General features: G+C 46.0%; 2 protein-coding genes across 3 annotated transcripts in view; one reads left to right on the top strand and one right to left on the bottom strand.

Annotated features, from left to right (window-relative positions):
• Positions 1–2,749, top strand: part of f2 (coagulation factor II (thrombin)) — a 6,696-nt gene extending 3,947 nt beyond the window's left edge. The window contains exons 10-15 of the mRNA XM_037762695.1: positions 1–112; positions 211–378; positions 470–643; positions 1,073–1,251; positions 2,340–2,410; positions 2,521–2,749. The exon at positions 1–112 is cut by the window's left edge and continues 15 nt beyond it. Coding sequence (XP_037618623.1) covers positions 1–112; positions 211–378; positions 470–643; positions 1,073–1,251; positions 2,340–2,410; positions 2,521–2,679 — 863 coding nt within the window. The 3' untranslated portion in view covers positions 2,680–2,749. The remainder of the gene's footprint in view (positions 113–210; positions 379–469; positions 644–1,072; positions 1,252–2,339; positions 2,411–2,520) is intronic.
• Positions 2,750–3,104: 355 nt separating this feature from the next.
• Positions 3,105–19,936, bottom strand: xdh (xanthine dehydrogenase). 2 transcript variants are annotated; one of them, XM_037762692.1, is made up of 35 exons: positions 19,745–19,936; positions 18,500–18,557; positions 15,224–15,320; positions 14,893–15,001; positions 14,439–14,565; positions 14,255–14,316; positions 13,953–14,045; positions 13,795–13,875; positions 13,413–13,557; positions 13,178–13,270; positions 12,813–12,964; positions 12,392–12,485; positions 11,496–11,605; positions 10,855–11,039; positions 10,593–10,755; positions 10,372–10,461; positions 10,129–10,298; positions 9,934–10,060; positions 9,676–9,795; positions 9,494–9,590; positions 9,286–9,410; positions 8,141–8,274; positions 7,973–8,060; positions 7,733–7,819; positions 7,451–7,642; positions 7,224–7,369; positions 6,943–7,024; positions 6,768–6,863; positions 6,367–6,570; positions 6,218–6,270; positions 6,033–6,147; positions 4,781–4,846; positions 4,340–4,528; positions 4,089–4,256; positions 3,105–3,590 (listed from the first exon to the last, which is right to left on the bottom strand). In XM_037762692.1, the coding sequence occupies exons 1-35, from the start codon at positions 19,823–19,825 to the stop codon at positions 3,540–3,542; spliced, it is 4,050 nt and encodes a 1,349-aa protein (XP_037618620.1). In that variant the 5' UTR covers positions 19,826–19,936; the 3' UTR covers positions 3,105–3,539. The 2 variants fall into 2 exon arrangements, with proteins under 2 accessions (XP_037618620.1, XP_037618622.1); XM_037762694.1 differs by lacking the exons at positions 3,105–3,590; positions 4,089–4,256 and having other exon boundaries at positions 4,387–4,528; positions 6,033–6,139.
• Between the last annotated feature and the right edge of the window lie 538 nt (positions 19,937–20,474).

Genomic DNA, 20,474 nt, shown 5'->3' with positions numbered 1-20,474 from the left:
CCTTGTTTGAAGCTCTGAAGAAAGAGGATGCGAAGGAGGGCGAGCTGCTGGAGTCATACCGGGAACAACGCATCGTCGGGGGCGACGACGCCGAGGTGGCCTCGGCACCATGGTAACCAAACCTAGACCAACAAGCTGTCACCATGGTAACCAAACTATAGAAAGATTCCTGGTACCTGTACGTGACCAGAACCTGTTTGCGGTCTGCAGGCAGGTGATGCTGTACAAGCGCAGCCCTCAGGAGCTGCTGTGCGGCGCCAGTCTGATCAGCGATCAATGGATCCTCACCGCCGCTCACTGCATCCTCTACCCGCCCTGGAACAAGAACTTCACTGCCAACGACATCCTGGTCCGACTGGGGAAACACAACCGGGCCGCGTAAGCCTCGCCGTCTGCACCTGCGGTATATAATATATATAAGACGGGTTCCTGAGAGCAGAACCAGAGAATAATTCTGATGACCTTCCAGGTTTGAGCGCGGCTTAGAGAAGATCGTGGCCATCAGTGAGATCATCGTCCACCCAAAGTACAACTGGAAGGAGAACCTGAACCGGGACATCGCTCTGCTGCACCTGAGACGACCCGTCACCTTCACCGATCGGATCCACCCCATCTGCCTGCCGACCAAGAAGGTCGCCAAGACGTAAGTCAACCACAGAACCCGTCAGAACCATTAACCCTTTACGTTAGACTCTGTGATCCATCTGGTTTAACCCGTCAGAACCGTTAACCCTTTACGTTAGACTCTATGATCCATCTGGTTTAACCCGTCAGAACCGTTAACCCTTTACGTTAGACTCTATGATCCATCTGGTTTAACCCGTCAGAACCATTAACCCTTTACGTTAGACTCTATGATCCATCTGGTTTAACCCGTCAGAACCATTAACCCTTTACGGTAAACTCTATGATCCATCTGGTTTAACCCGTCAGAACCATTAACCCTTTACGTTAAACTCTGTGATCCATCTGGTTTAACCCGTCAGAACCATTAACCCTTTACGGTAAACTCTGTGAGCCATCTGGTTTAACCCGTCAGAACCGTTAACCCGTTACATTTCCCCTCCAACAGGATGCTGTCTGCCGGATATAAAGGTCGAGTCACCGGTTGGGGGAACCTGCAGGAAACCTGGAACCCCTCAGCCAGAAATTTACCCAAATACCTCCAGCAGATCCATCTCCCCATCGTCGAGCCGAACATCTGCCGGAGCTCCACGTCCGTCAGGACCACCGACAACATGTTCTGTGCCGGTAACGGTTCTACGTTTATTACGTGAATAAGAATCAACTGTGTGGAGGTCAATCTGACGGGCCGCCGTTTGGCTTCAGACTGAAACACCTCAACAGCTGACTGATGAATCACGTGACTAGCGACTCACAGTGTTGACGATACTAACAACTCACGTGACTGACGATACTAGCGACTCACGTGACTGACGATACTAACAACTCACGTGACTGAAGATACTAACAACTCACGTGACTGAAGATACTAGCGACTCACGTGACTGAAGATACTAACAACTCACGTGACTGATGATACTAACAACTCACGTGACTGACGATACTAGCGACTCACGTGACTGAAGATACTAACAACTCACGTGACTGAAGATACTAACGACTCACGTGACTGAAGATACTAACGACTCACGTGACTGACGATACTAGCGACTCACGTGACTGACGATACTAACGACTCACGTGACTGAAGATACTAACAACTCACGTGACTGAAGATACTAACGACTCACGTGACTGAAGATACTAACGACTCACGTGACTGACGATACTAGCGACTCACGTGACTGACGATACTAACGACTGACGTGACTGAAGATACTAACGACTCACGTGATTGAAGATACTAACGACTCACGTGATTCCAGATACTAACGACTCACGTGACTGAAGATACTAACGACTCACGTGACTGAAGATACTAACGACTCACGTGACTGAAGATACTAACGACTCACGTGACTGAAGATACTAACGACTCACGTGACTAACGACTCACGTGACTGAAGATACTAGCGACTCACGTGACTAACGACTCACGTGACTGAAGATACTAGCGACTCACGTGACTAATGACTCACGTGACTGAAGATACTAGCGACTCACGTGACTAACGACTCACGTGACTGAAGATACTAGCGACTCACGTGACTAACGACTCACGTGACTGAAGATACTAGCGACTCACGTGACTAATGACTCACGTGACTGAAGATACTACCGACTCACGTGACTCGTTGGTATCGTGAGTCCTGTGAGTCCCGTCTCTAACAACTGACCTCACCTTTTAGTTTAACCACGTGACTGTTGTGTTCCAGGTTATAAACCGGAGGACGCCCATCGTGGAGACGCCTGTGAGGGAGACAGCGGTGGACCGTTTGTGATGAAGGTGAGGATCATCATCTCACTGCTGTATATTATGCTGTATATAGAGTTAGACGTGGTTTTTGAAGGACACAGCTGTAATAATGTAACGAGGAACCGTTGTGTTGTGTTCAGTACCCGGCAGAGAACCGCTGGTACCAGATGGGCATCGTGTCGTGGGGCGAAGGCTGCGACCGCGACGGGAAGTACGGCTTCTACACCCACGTGTTCAGGATGAGCCGCTGGATGAGGAAGATCATCGACGCGGCGGGAAAAGACGACGGCGACGATTAGACTCATTTCCTGTTTCCTGTTGTGACTGTTCAGCAACAGAATGCTAATAAAGTTTATCCACATCCTACAACGCTGACACCTGCTATCATTAACCTTTATATCAAACCTACACCTGGGATTAAACAACGTCACGTCACAATATAACAACACAACAAGTAATCAGTAATCAATAATCAGCTAGCGTTAGCCTCCAGCTAACAGCGTGACCTCATCATGACGTCCTCAACTAGTCAATAAAAGAGGTCTGGAGGTCTTCAGAAGCAGACTGGGACCACAACGAAGGTTTACAGTAGAGCCAGTTACCTACAGGATGGTATCGTCTGCATAGAGGTGTATAATTAAGAGGATATTAAGCTGTTTACTGTATATCAGGAGTTATAGCGTTAATAACTTACAGACATACTAGAAATAAACATCCAGACAGATGTGCTTCTAGAAGTTTTATTTCATTCATACTATAACACAACAGAGATCATTCATCTAGTTTATATCATACTTCATTCTCAAAGTGCAGCAACAATCAGTGTAAACAATAATTACAGATGTGATGATTAATATACAGATGTCATGATATAAGTTTGTTTGATTCATGTGACATTTATAAATCATGTTTTAATCCCTGAGTCCTTTAAAGATAATACGCTGCCTGTTAGCTAACGGCTAACGGCTAACGGCTAACGGCAGGTTCTGCTTATACAAGAGTTCAAATATATAATTAAAGTGTATAATGTCAGCTAACGAGGCTGTTTACCATCATTCACTCAGTTAAATGTGCGTATGTAGAAAATGCTGGATTCTCCATCAGTCCTCTAGACCTGGACAGACCAGGAGCTGAAGGATCCAGGTTCTCCATCAGTCCTCTAGACCTGGACAGACCAGGGGCTGAAGGATCCAGGTTCTGCAGGAGGACACTGCAACACAAAAACAGTCGGCAGGTTTAAATCCCGTACAGAAGGTGATGTCGTGTCTCCATCATGTTTACTGGTTTTACCTGAGTTCTAGGCCTCTTGGAGGAACTTGTCCTGACCTCAACCCAACCCAGCACCTTTGGGATGACTGTTGACTGCTAAGGTGGGATCCCGGCCCGGCGGGGTCGGGCGCACCACCGTAAAGTGGTACCGGAGCCGTTGTATCGGAGCCGTTTTGCGAGTACGAGTACATGATGACAGTATCGGACCCGACACTGGTGTCAGTTATCGGTGCATCTCTACGTTCAATGAACCGACGGTTCAATTTAATTTAAACTTCTAGTTATATTTTTAGGGCTAAAGGCGACCACGGTTAAACCTGACTGAGACGTAACCGTGATGGACTCCGGACGTTCTCCAGCTTCTGGAGTTCGTGGATCGTATCGATCCTTTCTGAGTAGCGTCTCTAAACTCTCACGGGATCAATAAAATCGTTCATACCAGTTTGGTGAATCTGTCGCTGCAGGCGTTGCGGATCCTCTCGGCGGAGGCGGGGCTGTCCAGCCTGAAGGGTCCGCTGATGCCCGACTCCAGCCGGGCAGCGATGACGGCGTCTTTGATGGCGTAGAAAACCGACGCCGCCAGAAAGAGAGGAGGCTCGCCCACCGCCTGGAGAGGAAAAGAAAAACCTTCAAAATAAAAGTCTGCAGCAGTTGTGTTTAAAATGTTCTGAGCAGCGTCGGCGGCGTCACCTTGGAGGCGAAGATGGCCTTGTCGTTCGGCGCGTCGCGGAGCAGCGAGACGGTGAGCTGGGCGGGAATGTCGCCAAAAGCCGGGATCTTATAAGAACCAGGACCTCGAGTGAGGAGGACGCCGCGGGGCGAATAGTGAAGCTCCTCCAGGGTGAAGAGACCCAGACCCTGCATGAACGCCCCCTCAACCTGGAGACAGACAGAGGACACTTTGACCTGAGGGAGGCGCTAGAGGACAGGATGGGGACACTTTGACCTGAGGGAGGTGCTAGAGGACAGAATGAGGACACTTTGACCTGAGGGAGGTGCTAGAGGACAGAATGAAGACACTTTGACCTGAGGGAGGTGCTAGAGGACAGAATGAAGACACTTTGACCTGAGGGAGGCACTAGAGGACAGAATGGGTGACTGAATGAAGGTTTTAATGATTCATTGACTCACCTGTCCGATGTCGATAGCCGGGTTGAGGCTGTGACCGACGTCCATCACTATGGTGGTACTCAGGTTCTACAACACAAATATAACATGAAACATGTTTAACATGATATAAAACAGAATACAAAAAGACTGCAGTTGAAAATTGGATCCATATTAAAAAAGACAAATCTTATGAATAGCTTTCTTGATCTTTTAGAGAAGATCTTTGATGGACATTGGGGGGAAGAAGGGCTCCAATTTCTGCCTCAATCAGGTTCAACTAGTCAATAAAAGAGGTCTGGAGGTCTTCAAAAGCAGACTGGGAACACAACGAAGGTTTACAGTAGAGCCAGTTACCTACAGGATGGTATCGTTTGCATAGAGGTGTATAATAAGTAAAATACAGTAGAGCCAGTTACCTACAGGATGGTATCGTCTGCATAGAGGTGTATAATAAGTAAAATACAGTAGAGTCAGTTACCTACAGGATGGTATCGTCTGCATAGAGGTGTATAATAAGTGAAATACAGCAGAGCCAGTTACCTACAGGATGGTATCGTCTGCATAGAGGTGTATAATAAGTAAAATACAGTAGAGCCAGTTACCTACAAGGTGGTATCATCTGCATAGAGGTGTATAATAAGTAAAATACAGTAGAGCCAGTTACCTACAGGATGGTATCATCTGCATAGAGGTGTATAATAGGTAATATACAGTAGAGCCAGTTACCTACAGGATGGTATCGTCTGCATAGAGGTGAATAATAAGTAAAATACAGTAGAGCCAGTTAACTACAGGATGGTATCGTCTGCATAGAGGTGTATAATAACTAAAATACAGTAGAGCCAGTTAACTACAGGATGGTATCGTCTGCATAGAGGTGTATAATAAGTAAAATACAGTAGAGCCAGTTACCTACAGGATTGTATCGTCTGCATAGAGGCGTATAATAAGTAAAATACAGTAGAGCCAGTTACCTACAGGATGGTATCGTCTGCATAGAGGTGAATAATAAGTAAAATACAGTAGAGCCAGTTACCTACAGGATGGTATCATCTGCATAGAAGTGTATAAGTGATATACAGCAGAGCCAGTTACCTACAGGATGGTATCGTCTGCATAGAGGTGTATAATAAGTAAAATACAGTAGAGCCAGTTACCTACAGGATGGTATCGTCTGCATAGAGGTGTATAATAAGTAAAATACAATACAGTAAATAACAGGGGATCTAGTGTTGATCCCTGTGGGACACCTTTATCATCATAAAGTCCAGACCTTGTGAGCTCCGGTCAGACAGTCGACCTCCACCTCTGAACACGCCACTCCGTAGGTGAAGTAGTTGAACGCTCGGCCCGAGTTTGAGACAAAGTCGTAACCCAGATCTGGAGTCCTGATGAGACACAGGAAGCAGTGAAAACTCCGTCCTGGACTTCATTTATCGACAGATTTACTAGACTTACTTGTAAAACCCGTTCACACTGAGGTTGACTCTGTCGAAGTACGCTGCTCTCACCTGAAACACAGGTAGAAATATACTGAGTAAGACAATGAGACAAACTCCTGAGTACCTCTACTACTCTTACTGCAAGAAGAAAGTACTCCTGCTCACCCAGTCCTCCCATGATCCTTTGGGGTTCTTGGTCTTGTACGGTTCCAGGCGGTTCGCAAGGATCTCGCAGGCGTTCTGCACGGCGCCTCCGTTGAGGTCCGAGGAGGCGGAGGCAGCGGTGGGGCTGGTGTTGGGGATCGTGCTGGTGCTGGTCTCTGAGATGTGGATCTTTGAACAGGGGATACCCAGAACCCGGCTGGCGACCTGGACACACAGACATAGTGTGGGACAACATCGGAGTCCCCCAAGCGTCCATATTGGGCCCTTTAGCTACAGTTCCTCTAATGACCACTAGATACTGAATACTGAAATAAACTCAAAGGTCAGGTAGAAAAATCAAACAAAAAACTGCTTCACAATTTGGGAAAAGGTCAGATTAATGGACTGGGCAGCTCCGGTACCTGGACCATCTTGGTGTGGAGTCCTTGTCCCATCTCCGTCCCACCGTGGGTCAACAGCACCGAGCCGTCGGTGTAGATATGAACCAGAGCTCCGGCCTGCAGGAACACAGAAACATGGACTGATGTAAACCATCCAGACTTTAACAGTTCGTTAGTCCGTGTTGTCGGTTCAGACCTGGTTGAGGAAGAGGGCGGTGAAGCTGATGCCAAACGTGGTGGGGAGGATGGCGAGGCCTCGTTTGGTCCACCGGTTCTGTCTGACAGGAAAGAACAGAACGAGTTCATCTCAACCAGCAGAGTTATAATGTTCAAACTGTTTTAGGTTCATCAGTTCTTCAACAGTCAACAGAAACTTCTTTGGACATTTTGTCGCCGACTGGACCGTTTTTACTTGTTGCAGCACCGACAGCGTGGTTCCGGACCGACCTACTTGTTGTACTTGTTGTAGTGGGTTACCTGTTGTAAAGGTCGACGGCGGCTCGGCGCTGCTGGTATCCGGAGCGGGACAGGCACTCGTCCCAGCAGCGGTCCAGGGTGAACTGATCCAGGATCTGGTTGTAGGATGTTGAATCACCTTCCATATACAGGTTCAACCGGCGCACCTGCAGGAAGACGGAGTCACTATTTGGACGCTGCCAGAATTCATCATGTGTGACCTCATCGATCGTCCTCCTGATACGTACCTCCTCGGTGGGCCGGCCCAGACTCTGAGCCACGTCCGTCATCCAGCTCTCAGCGACCATCATGCCTTGCGGCCCTCCGAAGCCCCTGAAGGCCGTGTTGGACGGCAGGTTGGTGCGGCACAGGAATCCGCGGCCGCGCACATTCGCCACGCTGTACGAGTTCTCCATGTGGAACAGAGCGCGCTCCATGACCTTCAGCAGGCGCACAGAGGTGAGACATCAGCGTGACATCATCAGCATGACATCATCAGCGTAACGTCTGTTCTTGGTGGCGATACTCACCGACAGAGAGAGGTCCATGGAGTTCCCGGTGTTACTGTAGTACGACACTTCCAGACACACCACCTTACCGCTGTTCAGGTAACCCACCTGGAGGAGCAGAAGAAGAAGAAGGTGGAGTGAAACCACGACAACCGGAGGTACCAACAGAAACTAAACAGAGTCAGGGCTCTACTGAACAAGACAATTCAATTAGAAACAACTTTATTTATACATTTATCCACAGTTACTCCATCAGCCCACCTTGTATTTTCCATAGAAGGGGTGTCGTCCTCCGGTGACCAACATGTCCTCGTCTCTGTCCAACATGCACCTCACCGGCCTCTTCAGCCTGACACCACACAGGAAGTACTTTTATTATATCTGATTTCAAAATAAGAGACTCTAACCACAGACGGTTGGCAGACCTACTTGTTTGCTGCCACGGCGACCACGGTGGACAACACGGTGGTTCGGCTCTCCTTCCCCCCGAAGCCTCCGCCCATCCGCTTCACCCGGACCACCACCCGGTTGGCGGGGACGCCCAACGCCTTCGCCACCAGAGACTGACGGACACAGTACGAGAGTTATATCTTTAAATATACTGATGTTTTTAAGAATTACAATTCATCTACTGCGTTTCACTAGACACAGCAGTAGATGAAGTATTGTTACCTGTGTTTTATGAGTGCTGTTACCTGTGTTTTAGAGTATTGTTATCTGTGTTTTGGGGTATTGTTACCTGTGTTTTAGGAGTATTGTTACCTGTGTTTTAGGAGTACTGTTACCTGTGTTTTAGAAGTATTGTTACCTGTGTTTTAGGAGTATTGTTACCTGTGTTTTAGGAGTATTGTTACCTGTGTTTTAGAGTATTGTTACCTGTGTTTAGGAGTATTGTTACCTGTGTTTTAGGGAGTATTGTTACCTGTGTTTTAGAGTATTGTTACCTGTGTTTAGGAGTATTGTTACCTGTGTTTAGGAGTATTGTTACCTGTGTTTTAGGAGTATTGTTACCTGTGTTTAGGAGTATTGTTACCTGTGTTTTAGAGTATTGTTACCTGTGTTTAGGAGTATTGTTACCTGTGTTTTAGGAGTATTGTTATCTGTGTTTTAGAGTATTGTTACCTGTGTTTTAGAGTATTGTTACCTGTGTTTAGGAGTATTGTTACCTGTGTTTTAGAGTATTGTTACCTGTGTTTAGGAGTATTGTTACCTGTGTTTTAGGAGTATTGTTACCTGTATTTTAGGAGTATTGTTACCTGTGTTTTAGGAGTATTGTTACCTGTGTTTTAGGAGTATTGTTACCTGTGTTTTAGGAGTATTGTTACCTGTGTTTTAGGAGTGTTGTTACCTGTGTTTTAGGAGTATTGTTACCTGTGTTTAGGAGTATTGTTACCTGTGTTTTAGGAGAATTGTTACCTGTGTTTTAGGAGTATTGTTACCTGTGTTTAGGAGTATTGGTACCTGTGTTTTAGGAGTATTGTTACCTGTGTTTAGGAGTATTGTTACCTGTGTTTTAGGAGTATTGTTACCTGTGTTTTAGGAGTATTATTACCTGTGTTTTAGAGTATTGTTACCTGTGTTTTGGACGCAGACTGAGTAGAAACGAAGAGCTCCATCTCTCCGTCTTCTCCTCGGGGAACCGCCAGAGTCACGTTGGTCTCCAGGTAAAAATGTTCCTGACCTCCGATGTGCATCTCACCTGTCACATAATCAATCAGTAATCAATCAGTAATCAATACCTGATCAATACCTGATCAGCTGGAATCAGGAGGACTGTCCTACCCTCCAGGATGTGGTCGGCCTGTTTAAACCCCGCCTCCAGGTCGCCCCTCTGGATGGTTCTGATTGGCTGATAGAAGGACTGGGCGGCGATGGCTTCCTGTCAATCAAACCAACGGGAGCTCATCTTAATAACATCTGTTAATAATATATACTCCGTCACATCCAGGTGTGTCTGGTCTCACCTGGATGGTGACGACCGCCGGAAGCTCTTCGTACTGGATCCTGACGGCTTTGGCGGCTCTCTGAGCGTGAAGCTGAGTGTCAGCGACCACGGCGCCGATGATGTGACCGACACACGTCACCTGCAGAACGGAGGGAAACATCATCAGCCTGGCTGGGAACCTGAGAGACTCACCTGGACCAGGAACTCACCTGCACCAGGAAGTCACCTGGAACAGGAAGTCACCTGGAACAGGAACTCACCTGGACCAGGAACTCACCTGACGGCCAGCGAGGACGGTCTCGTCGTATTCGACGGGTCCGGTGGCGTTACTGCCGGGGATGTCGTCGGCGAACACGCAGCAGACGACGCCGGGCATCTGCTCTGCTGCTGACGGATCTATAGAGCTGGGACACACACCTGGGTCAGACCAGACAGGTGTGTGTGTGTGTGTGTGTGTGTGTGTGCGTCTTACAGGATGTTAGCGTGTGCTTTGCTGCTGGTGACGAGCGCCAGGTAGAGCTCGTTCTCGTACAGCGGCACGTCGTCGCAGTAAACCGCCTCGCCCGTCGCCTGCTTCAGGGCCGACAGGTGCATCATGGGACGGCCCACCACGTCGTCCTGGCCCCGCCCCTCCGGCACCGCCTGGAGGACACACGTGAGACATTACACACCTGGAAGATACGTGGTCTGAGTAACCATGACAACCCGTCTGTACCTGGTAGACCTGAACGCTGGACGGCGTCTCCGGGTGATGAAGCTCTGCAGCGCTCAGACAGTCGGACCGGACGGCGTCCACGTTCACACCCTGAGACACAACATTCAGTAGGTGTGAACGGTATATGTGTATATATATATATGTATATATATATATATATATAACTAATCTATGTTCTTTAACCATATCTACACATTCTATTACACATGTGTTCTTCTGACCTTCAGTCGGAGCTTCTGCAGCACCGTCAGGTAGAACTTGTAGAACAGACTGAGGGTCAAAGTTCGCCGGTACGTCACCATGCCGCCCGGCGCCGAGGGGTCGAGGGTCATCTCCTCAGCCAATGAGGAGCAAGCCTCCTGCAGAAGCTCCTCCCCCCACCGCCTGGATAACACATACACACAGTATATATGTATATAGTATATACTGTATGTATATATACACATTGGAGTATATTGATCTTGTGTTGTGCGTACTGGTTACCTTCCCAGCAGTCTGTTCGCCGTCTTCGTTGCCATTGTGGTGATGGCGGCCATGCCGCCGTAGCTCATCCTCAAGTCCTCAACGACGTCGGTCCCGGGAGCGAAGGTGACGCTCATCGCCGTGGTGACGATGCTGATGTCATCCTCCCGGCGAGGCGACTGTTTGAAAGCGGAGATGAACTGAGTCTGGAAAAAAACACAGAAAACACCAGAGTTAGAGTCTGGACAGTGGTTGCTAGGTGACAGACAGTGGTTGCTAGGTGACAGACAGCGGTTGCTAGGTGACAGAGAGTGGTTGCTAGGTGGCAGACAGCGGTTGCTGGGGGACAGACAGTGACAGAGAGTGGTTGCTAGGTGGCAGACAGTGACAGACAGTGGTTGCTAGGTGACAGACAGTGGTTGCTAGGTGGCAGAGAGTGACAGACAGTGGTTGCTAGGTGACAGACAGTGGTTGCTAGGTGGCAGAGAGTGACAGACAGTGGTTGCTAGGTGACAGACAGTGGTTGCTAGGTGGCAGACAGTGACAGACAGTGGTTGCTAGGTGACAGACAGCGGTTGCTAGGTGACAGACAGCGGTTGCTTGGTGACAGACAGCGGTTGCTAGGTGACAGACGGCGGTTGTCGGGGCGATGCCGTCTCTACCTTCTTGCTGTAGGGGATCTCGATGGACACCAGGACCTCCTGCGGTCTCAGAACCGTCTTCCTGTAGCCGGTGAAGAAACCGTCATCCATCCGAACCTCACGACTGCCATCTGAGGTCAAAGGTCAAAGGTCAGAGGTCAGAACGGGTCAAGAGGTCATGTTTACGTCTCTGTGTTGTGTTCACAGACCGTTGACAGCGTCAGAAAAAACATGAATAACTCTGATGAGTGTGACTGTTGTGTTGCCCTTAAGTGCTGTAGGATAAATGTAGGGAAAACCATCAGTCAGGAGCACAGAGTGACCCTGAACGCAACACAAACACACTACATGTCATTTTATCTCAATGACAACAACAACTACAACTAAAGAAGGTGTTTGGTGACGCGCTGACGCAGCGCGGCATCATGGGAGTTGCTGTCAAAGGTCTAAAAATACTATTGTAGGAAAATGTGTCTTAAAACTGGATAAAGAGTTTCTGAGACGGCGTCTGTTATTTCTCTGGTTTAAACATCGTGATGATGTAATAACACGAGTTAACTACACATATACAGTAACAAGGATCAGGTTGTATTTATATGATTTAACGAGGAGACGTTACACATTAAACCTGTAAAAGTATAAACCTCTGTAATGAGTGACTCAGCAGTTTGGATTAAAGGTCACTTGAACGCCTCCCGACCAACATGGAGTCAGTGAACGCACCGTGACCGTCTGATGTCACACATCTTATTCTCATGACTCTCTATTACTGCTCTACAGATAATAGACCCTTTCAAAATAAACTTCACTCAGTAGAATTAAATCAACTATGTGTGACCGTCAGTGTGTAGTTCAATGAACTTTGATCTCAGTAGGAAAACACAGATTCCTGGAATGTGTGTGTGTGTGTGTGTTACCTTTGTCCATCAGTGTGAGTTTGCAGTTCGCCGCCATAAAAACAGGGTTGAGGTCCGATATGGGGCTCGCCGTCATGATGTTCCCTCCTACCGCCTGAAAACACAACAACAACATAGTTATAGAACACAGAAACGTCCGCTTTCCTACACTTCCTGAACTACTCCTGAGAATGTCCACTTTACTAGGTTCCTTGAACTCAGCACGGACTCTGTTCTGTGGTAGACGAAGCTACTTTTCTGTATACTAGCTAAGTACACTCAGACTTTTCTGTATACTAGCCAAGTACACTTAGACTTTTCTGTATACTTGCCAAGTACACTTAGACTTCAGACATCTAACTAAAAACCCATCGACCTCCAGACGAGGGGAACAGGAAGTGACATCATGATGACTCATTCCCTGGTTCAGTGTGTGACTCACGGCGACGTTGCGTATCTGCAGTCCGGCGAACCAGCGCAGCTGTTCCAGGACGGCGAGGAAGACTTCGGTCTGATGAGGAGGAAGAGTCTCCACCGCCGTCTTCAGCACCGCCCCCATGTGGCTGAGGGTGCACGCCGCACCGAACGCCACGCCTGAACACGGAGAAACCAGCACAACGTTACTGGTTTACATCCTCATCATCATGGTTCTTCATCAGACTGAATGTGTTCCAACAGTTTAGACAGATATCTGAATCATCAGTAGTATCGGTAGTATCAGTAGTATCAGTAATATCGGTAGTATCGGTAGTATCAGAAGTATCGGTGGTACCGGTAGTATCGGTAGTATCGGTAGTGAGTACTTACCGTCCTCGGTGTGGGTCACTGTGTTGAGTTCAGGAATGAAGGCTGGAGCCAAGATGACCGGATACACCATGTTCTTAAACTTCACCTCGATACCTGAAGACACACACAGGAAGTGAATATACAGTATGTACATACATACTACCATACATATGTATATATATATATATATATAATATACAGTATGTATGTATGTATATATATATAATATATATGTATCTGTGGGAGACAGACTGACCCACTTCCGTGTTCCCCACCACCACGCGGGCGTCGGGATGTTTCCATTTCAGATGCAGAAACTCTTCCAGACTGTCGGGCTGCAGCCACATCGCCCTGTCGCCGTGGAAACACAGCGAGGACGACCTCTGACCTTTGGTGAGGGACTAGATGGGAGGAAGGAAAGAGTGCCGGATTATCCGTTAACACTTCCTGTCTGCAGTGAACTCATGGATATACGGAAAACTACCACTGGATTACTGAGAGACTGAAGGACTATATCCGACTGTACGCTGATGACGCCGTGGTTTATACAATAGAGATGAATCATCTTTAATTAGTTCAGTTTAAATCAAAACCTGCTCTACTGACACTTGTTGTGTGTTTCATTGTTTGCAGTTTACCATGAGTTCAGGAGGGAAGATGACTTCCTGTGTGGAGTCAAAGGGCGCGAAGTCGGCGGCGTTAAACAAAGACGTTGATTCCTGCAGTAAAACACAGGTTACAGTCAGAAACATGAAACACGCTGGTCTGAGATCAGTTTATAACGGTTCAGACTCACATCAACGTCGTCCTCTGAGCTGCTCTCAGCTCCGTTCCCATTGGTCCGACAGCAGCCGTTCTCCCGCCCCCGGCCGCCACAGCACCCCCCCTCCTGGAAGGACGAAATACACACACCGGTACATCCACATCACGTTAAAGAGAAGTAATCAATGTTTTAGATTAGTCTTCTTTGTTTTAAACCTGTTTGGAAGGTGTTCTATCTCACACCAAAGTCCTATTTAAAATAACCTCATTTAAACTAAAACACTAAGTAACCTCTGGAAGTCTGAATGAGCAGAGAAACATGATGGTGTTTCTCACCACAGTGAAGGTCTTGTATCCCTCCAGGATGGGCCGGTATCCGGTGCAACGACACAGATTTCCTGAAAAAATATAGTTTTGTCAAAGTAGTTCTGACATATTTAATACAGGTGTTTTTTCAGGGCACATCTGGCTAATGTTAGTCAATAGTTTCTGTCCCTCTTCAATGATAAACCTTTAGTACCTTGGAAGGCCTCCTCCACGTCGGCCATTCTGGGAGTTGGGTTGTTCCTCAGCAGAGCGTACATAGACATGACGATTCCCGGAGTACAGAAACCACACTGAGAGCCGTGAGCCCTCGCTATTCGCTCCTGAAGATCAAAACACATTTATAGTGACGGTCGTAAAACAAGGGAGGAAGCCTGAGCACCCGGAGTAAACCCACGCTAACCTGCATGTCTTTAGACTGTGGGAGGAAACCGGAGAACCCGGAGTAAACCCACGCTACCCTGCATGTCTTTGGACTGTGGGAGGACACCAGAACAACCGGAGTAAACCCACGCTAACCTGCATGTCTTTAGACTGTGGGAGGAAACCGGAGCACCCGGAGTAAACCCATGGGGGTTCAGGGTGGTATTGTCGTAAGCCTCAACTCAAGTCAAAGAAGATAAAGGCGTATGTATGCGTTTGTGTTTTACCTGTACAGGATGTAGTTTCCTCGCCACACTGCCGATGCCCTCCACGGTTGTCACGGCGACCAGGTGCAGCGAGCAGAGCGGGGCGAGACAGGCGTTGACGGCGTAGTGACTGGACGCAGTTAAAGACTGTTCATCTGATCACAGTTGGTTCATTTCATCGGCTGTGAAATCACTTTGTAGTCATGAAAGGACGTCAGACGGGACGCTTCATATTATGATATATATACACATCTATATATACATACACATCTATATATATTTATACATCTATATATATATATACATACACATCTATATACATCCTGTAGACACGCTGTGAGTTTAAGGATACAGCAGCTGCTGGCTGTGAGTCTGGTATCTGGACAGCATGACGGTACAGGCTCCACATCCTCCCTCAGCACAGCCCAGTTTAGTTCCTGTTAGACCCACTGAAGACAAACACACTGAATCACTGACCGTCTTCAGCGTCCCGTCACGCTCAGAGACACTCTGTCCTCCAGGACGGGTCAAACTACACCGGCTGGGCTCACTGGACGCGGGTCAGTCAAGATATAAGACAAGATGTTCTCATGTGACACCTGAGAGTCGTTACTGTCTCTACGTGGACACCTGGGAGTCGTTACTGTCTCTACGTGGACACCTGAGGGTCGTTACCGTCTCTACGTGGACACCTGAGAGTGGTTACCGTCTCTACGTGGACACCTGAGAGTCGTTACCGTCTCTACGTGGACACCTGGGAGTTGTTACCGTCTCTACGTGGACACCTGAGAGTGGTTACCGTCTCTACGTGGACATCATAGAGTCGTTATCGTCTCTACGTGGACACCATAGAGTCGTTACTGTCTCTACGTGGACACCTGAGAGTCGTTATCGTCTCTACGTGGACACCAGAGAGTCGTTATCGTCTCTACGTGGACACCATAGAGACGTTACTGTCTCTACGTGGACACCTGAGAGTCGTTATCGTCTCTACGTGGACACCAGAGAGTCGTTATCGTCTCTACGTGGACACCTGAGAGTCGTTATCGTCTCTACGTGGACACCTGAGAGTCGTTATCGTCTCTACGTGGACACCTGAGGGTCGTTATCGTCTCTACGTGGACACCAGAGAGTCGTTATCGTCTCTACGTGGACACCATAGAGACGTTACTGTCTCTACGTGGACACCTGAGAGTCGTTATCGTCTCTACGTGGACACCAGAGAGTCGTTATCGTCTCTACGTGGACACCTGAGAGTCGTTATCGTCTCTACGTGGACACCTGAGAGTCGTTATCGTCTCTACGTGGACATCATAGAGTCGTTATCGTCTCTACGTGGACACCAGAGAGTCGTTATCGTCTCTACGTGGACACCTGAGAGTCGTTATCATCTCTACGTGGACACCATAGAGACGTTACTGTCTCTACGTGGACACCTGAGAGTCGTTATCGTCTCTACGTGGACACCTGAGGGTCGTTATCGTCTCTACGTGGACACCAGAGAGTCGTTATCATCTCTACGTGGACACCATAGAGACGTTACTGTCTCTACGTGGACACCTGAGAGTCGTTATCGTCTCTACGTGGACACCAGAGAGTCGTTATCGTCTCTACGTGGACACCTGAGAGTCGTTATCGTCTCTACGTGGACACCTGAGAGTCGTTATCGTCTCTACGTGGACACCTGAGAGTCGTTATCGTCTCTACGTGGACACCAGAGAGTCGTTATCGTCTCTACGTGGACACCTGAGAGTCGTTATCGTCTCTACGTGGACACCTGAGGGTCGTTATCGTCTCTACGTGGACACCTGAGAGTCGTTATCGTCTCTACGTGGACACCTGAGAGTCGTTATCGTCTCTACGTGGACACCTGAGAGTCGTTATCGTCTCTACGTGGACACCTGAGAGTCGTTATCGTCTCTACGTGGACACCAGAGAGTCGTTATCGTCTCTACGTGGACACCTGAGGGTCGTTACTGTCTCTACGTGTCAGCCAATCAAAAAGCAGGATTTTCTGTTGCTGGGAGTCCTTGAGGAGCCTGGAGAGGTCCTTGGTTCCAGGGGCATTGGGGAGGTACCTGAGGACACTGAGAAGATGTTCAATTGGTCCTTGAAGAGGTTCCAGGGGTCTTTGAGAAGGTACCAGAGATTTTAAAGAGGTCTGAGCTTCCTCAAGAATCTCAGGGATCTTTGATACCTCCCCCTCAAGGAGCCAAGGGACCTCCTCAATGAGGTCCTTCTTGAGGAGGTAAATGTTAACCTTGAGGGGAACTGTAAACTCCTTGAGAAGGTACCAGGTCTGCATGGGGTGGCAGTAGTCCTTAAGGAGGTTCTTCAGGAGTTTCCATGGGTATTGAAGCCATTCCATGGGGTCCTTGAGAAGGTACTCTGGGGAGGTTCCAGAAGTCTTTGAGGAGTCTGAAACGGCCCTTGAGGAGTTCCAGGGTCCTTTGCATAGGTACTAGAGGTTTTAAGGAGGTCCTTGAGGAGGTGCAAGTTTCCTCAAGAATCAGGGATTCTCAATGATCTTTGGTACTTCCTCAAGGACCATTTGAGACTCCTCAAACACTTCTGGAACCTCCCCAGAGTACCTCCTTAAGGACCCAAGAGACCTCCTGAGGTTCTAAGGGTCCCTGTGCAGGTTTTGAAGCGGTGAATGTTAAACTTCAAGGGAATTGTAAACTCCTTTACAAGATACCAACGCTGCTTGAGAGGGTGGCAGTAGTCCTTTAGAGGGTTCTTCTGGAGTTTCCATGGGTATTTGAAGACATTCCATGGGATCCTTGAGAAGGTACTCTTGGGAGGTTCCAGAAGTCTTTGAGGAGTCTGAAATGGCCCTTGAAGAGGTTCCAGGGTCCTTTGAGAAGGTACTAGAGGTTTTAAGGAGGTCCAAGTTGAGCTGATTCCAGGAGTCCTTCAAGAAGCTCAAATGTTACCCAAGTAACGCCCCAAGAACCTCCCCAACAAGCCTTGAGAACTCTCAGGGTAATAACCACAGCAACAGGAGATCCTTGAGGAGGTCCTTGAAACAGTTCCAGGTCTACTGTTGCTCTGGTACTTTACATTTCCACACTTTGACCAGCTGACTGTGATCTGATCTACGGTCACTGACCTCTCAGTCAGTCATCGTAAACTAACCTCTACGTCATAAAACTCTCCTTGAAGACGTCCGGCGAAGCTTCTGGAGTTCTTTACAACACATCACTGGGAACCGCGGTGAACTGTAGTGAACCACAGTTCACCGTGGTTGACCACGGTGAACTGTGGTTAACCACGGTTAGTCTGCTGATAGTAGAACATGAAGTTCGAGTTCAGATTGAACGATGATGAAAATAAAATAAGAAGTGAAAGTTCAGTGAAATTGTGAAACAGGAAACGAGATGTTAAAACCTAGAAGAGGACGTTAAGTACAACAGTTCAGCATGGGATATACTGTATATATATATATATATATATATATATATATATACAATGATATACTGTATATAAATACATATATATATATATATATTATATTTATGTACAGTATAATATACTGTACATAAATATAATATATATATAATATATAATATATATATATTATATATATATATATATATATATAAAGTATAATGTAAGTATGTCGTACGTTTCCTCCTCAGGTACGTCAGCAGGGTCGTCTCAGGATCGGCGTTCCTCTCGACGATCTGCAGCAATAAAACAAGAACATAAATAGTTAAGTTAAATTATTAAAAACATTAAAGATTTAATAAATGAAGTCTTACAGTTAAAATCAGTAATAATCCAGGTTTAACCTGAGCTGATGACGGATCAATATTATCAATAAAAACATAATAAACTCAATAAGATAAGATGAATTAATTACAGAGAAGCAGACGTTATATTATTATTATATCAGAGCTGGAACCAGAAGTTAATTAATGTTTTATGACATTTTATAGACTAAATGAACTGATTAAATAGATTTATCAACAACATTATATCATATTACATCAATTTATAACCACAAATATACAGTTAATTACAGCCCATAAATATATTATTAGATCAATATAATATAAAGTCAACAACCAGGAATATTATAACAACAATATAAAACTGAAACTCATTCTATTTAAATGTGACTTCTTTTAAGAAAATTTATATTTTATTAATAATTTAAAATAATAATAAAATAAAATAAATATTAAAATAATAAATAAAAAAATGAAAGTTATAAGTAATAAATACCTACAGTTTTATTGTTTAGTTATAAACTGGGACACATTTCACTTTTTATTCTCAACACAAATAAATAAATAAATTAATTAATTAATTAATAAACTCTCAGAAAACTGTTTATTTAAATTAATCTGATATTTGTGTTTCTTTTTTATTTAATCTAAATATAATTTTAGTCTTAATATAACCTTTCCTTCTCTGTATCCAGATTCAGTTTGTTCCGCATGTTTCACATTAATCATATTTCACACTTCAGTTCTTCTGAATGAGCTCTTCTACTTATAGTTTTATATTTTATTATAACTCTGTGCTCAGACAGACAGCAGCTGTCATTTTATTAAGATTATTTATCAATATTAGAGAACCAACAGCACAATAACATCTATTACATTATAATAATTATATCATTATTACATTATAAAGGCGTCTTAAAGCATGTTACAGTAATTATTAACTATTATATATTTTAATTCTATTACATTATAATAATTATATCATTATTATATGATAAAGTTTTCTTGTTATAGTAATTATTAACTAGTTATATATTGTTATATAAACTCGATGCTGCAGACTAAAGTCCACCTGAATATCACAACAGAACTCCGTTTAAAAAACAGCGTATTTAACATTAAATGAAAGATATTTTCACCTTCGTGCCGTTAACGAAGAAGACGAGTTGGTCAGACCTGGACCCGGACCGGGTCTCGGGTTCGGCTCCGGTCCCGTTCATCTCGGTGCTGGTCCCGGTCCTCTCGGTGCTCTCTAACGGGCTCTCGGTCCGTTATGACCCGCCGCTCCGCAGAGCCGCTCAGCAGACTGCAGAGGCGTGGCCTTCAGGGACCTGCAGGAAGAAACGGACAACAGATCATCAGAACATCTGGACCCAACAACCTCACTGAGGCCGAATCTGAAGGTGCGTTCAGGTGCTCCGAAATCACCCCAAAGTTTCAGTTTAACACCTGTTATTAACTGACAAAATCAGGATTTATTAACTTTCTGTCATTTCATCAATGAAGTTTGGAATGAACAGAATGTTTTTCTGGAAGCATTCGAAACAATGTTATTGGCAACAATGTTTTTAACAACAATGTTATTCTACTGAGTTTATTTTTAGTTTTCGTCAGACCCCTTTTTTTGCATTGCTACTCGTTCCACATTTTTCAACATAGAAACTCCATTCAAACATGAAAACGTGCAGCTCAATTAGGACATGATGGCTATTACTTTTCTCATTCATAACTTTCATATTTTCAGAATTATTGACCATAATTCATCAAAAATTCTCCATTGAAATGAATGGAAGAAATGTTTAGAATTTAAACATTTTCAACTCTTCACTGCTCGTTCATACTTTCACCCAGAAACTCCGTTCAAACTCT

The sequence above is a fragment of the Sebastes umbrosus genome (assembly GCF_015220745.1).
Source record: "Sebastes umbrosus isolate fSebUmb1 chromosome 24 unlocalized genomic scaffold, fSebUmb1.pri SUPER_24_unloc_1, whole genome shotgun sequence".
Taxonomy (NCBI): Eukaryota; Metazoa; Chordata; class Actinopteri; order Perciformes; family Sebastidae; genus Sebastes; species Sebastes umbrosus.
The sequence above is the reverse complement of the archived record's forward strand: the minus strand, read 5'-3'. Positions and strand labels throughout refer to the sequence as shown.

Excerpts from the sequence above, each read along its gene's own strand:
- xdh (XM_037762692.1), bottom strand. The coding sequence starts at position 19,825 with ATGAACGGGACCGGAGCCGAACCCGAGACCCGGTCCGGGTCCAGGTCT. Across the intron at positions 8,061-8,140 it reads GTCGCCGTGGCAGCAAACAA|GCTGAAGAGGCCGGTGAGGT; the intron begins GTAGGTCTGCCA and ends GTGTGGTGTCAG. Across the intron at positions 6,271-6,366 it reads AAGGATCATGGGAGGACTGG|GTGAGAGCAGCGTACTTCGA; the intron begins GTGAGCAGGAGT and ends CCTGTGTTTCAG.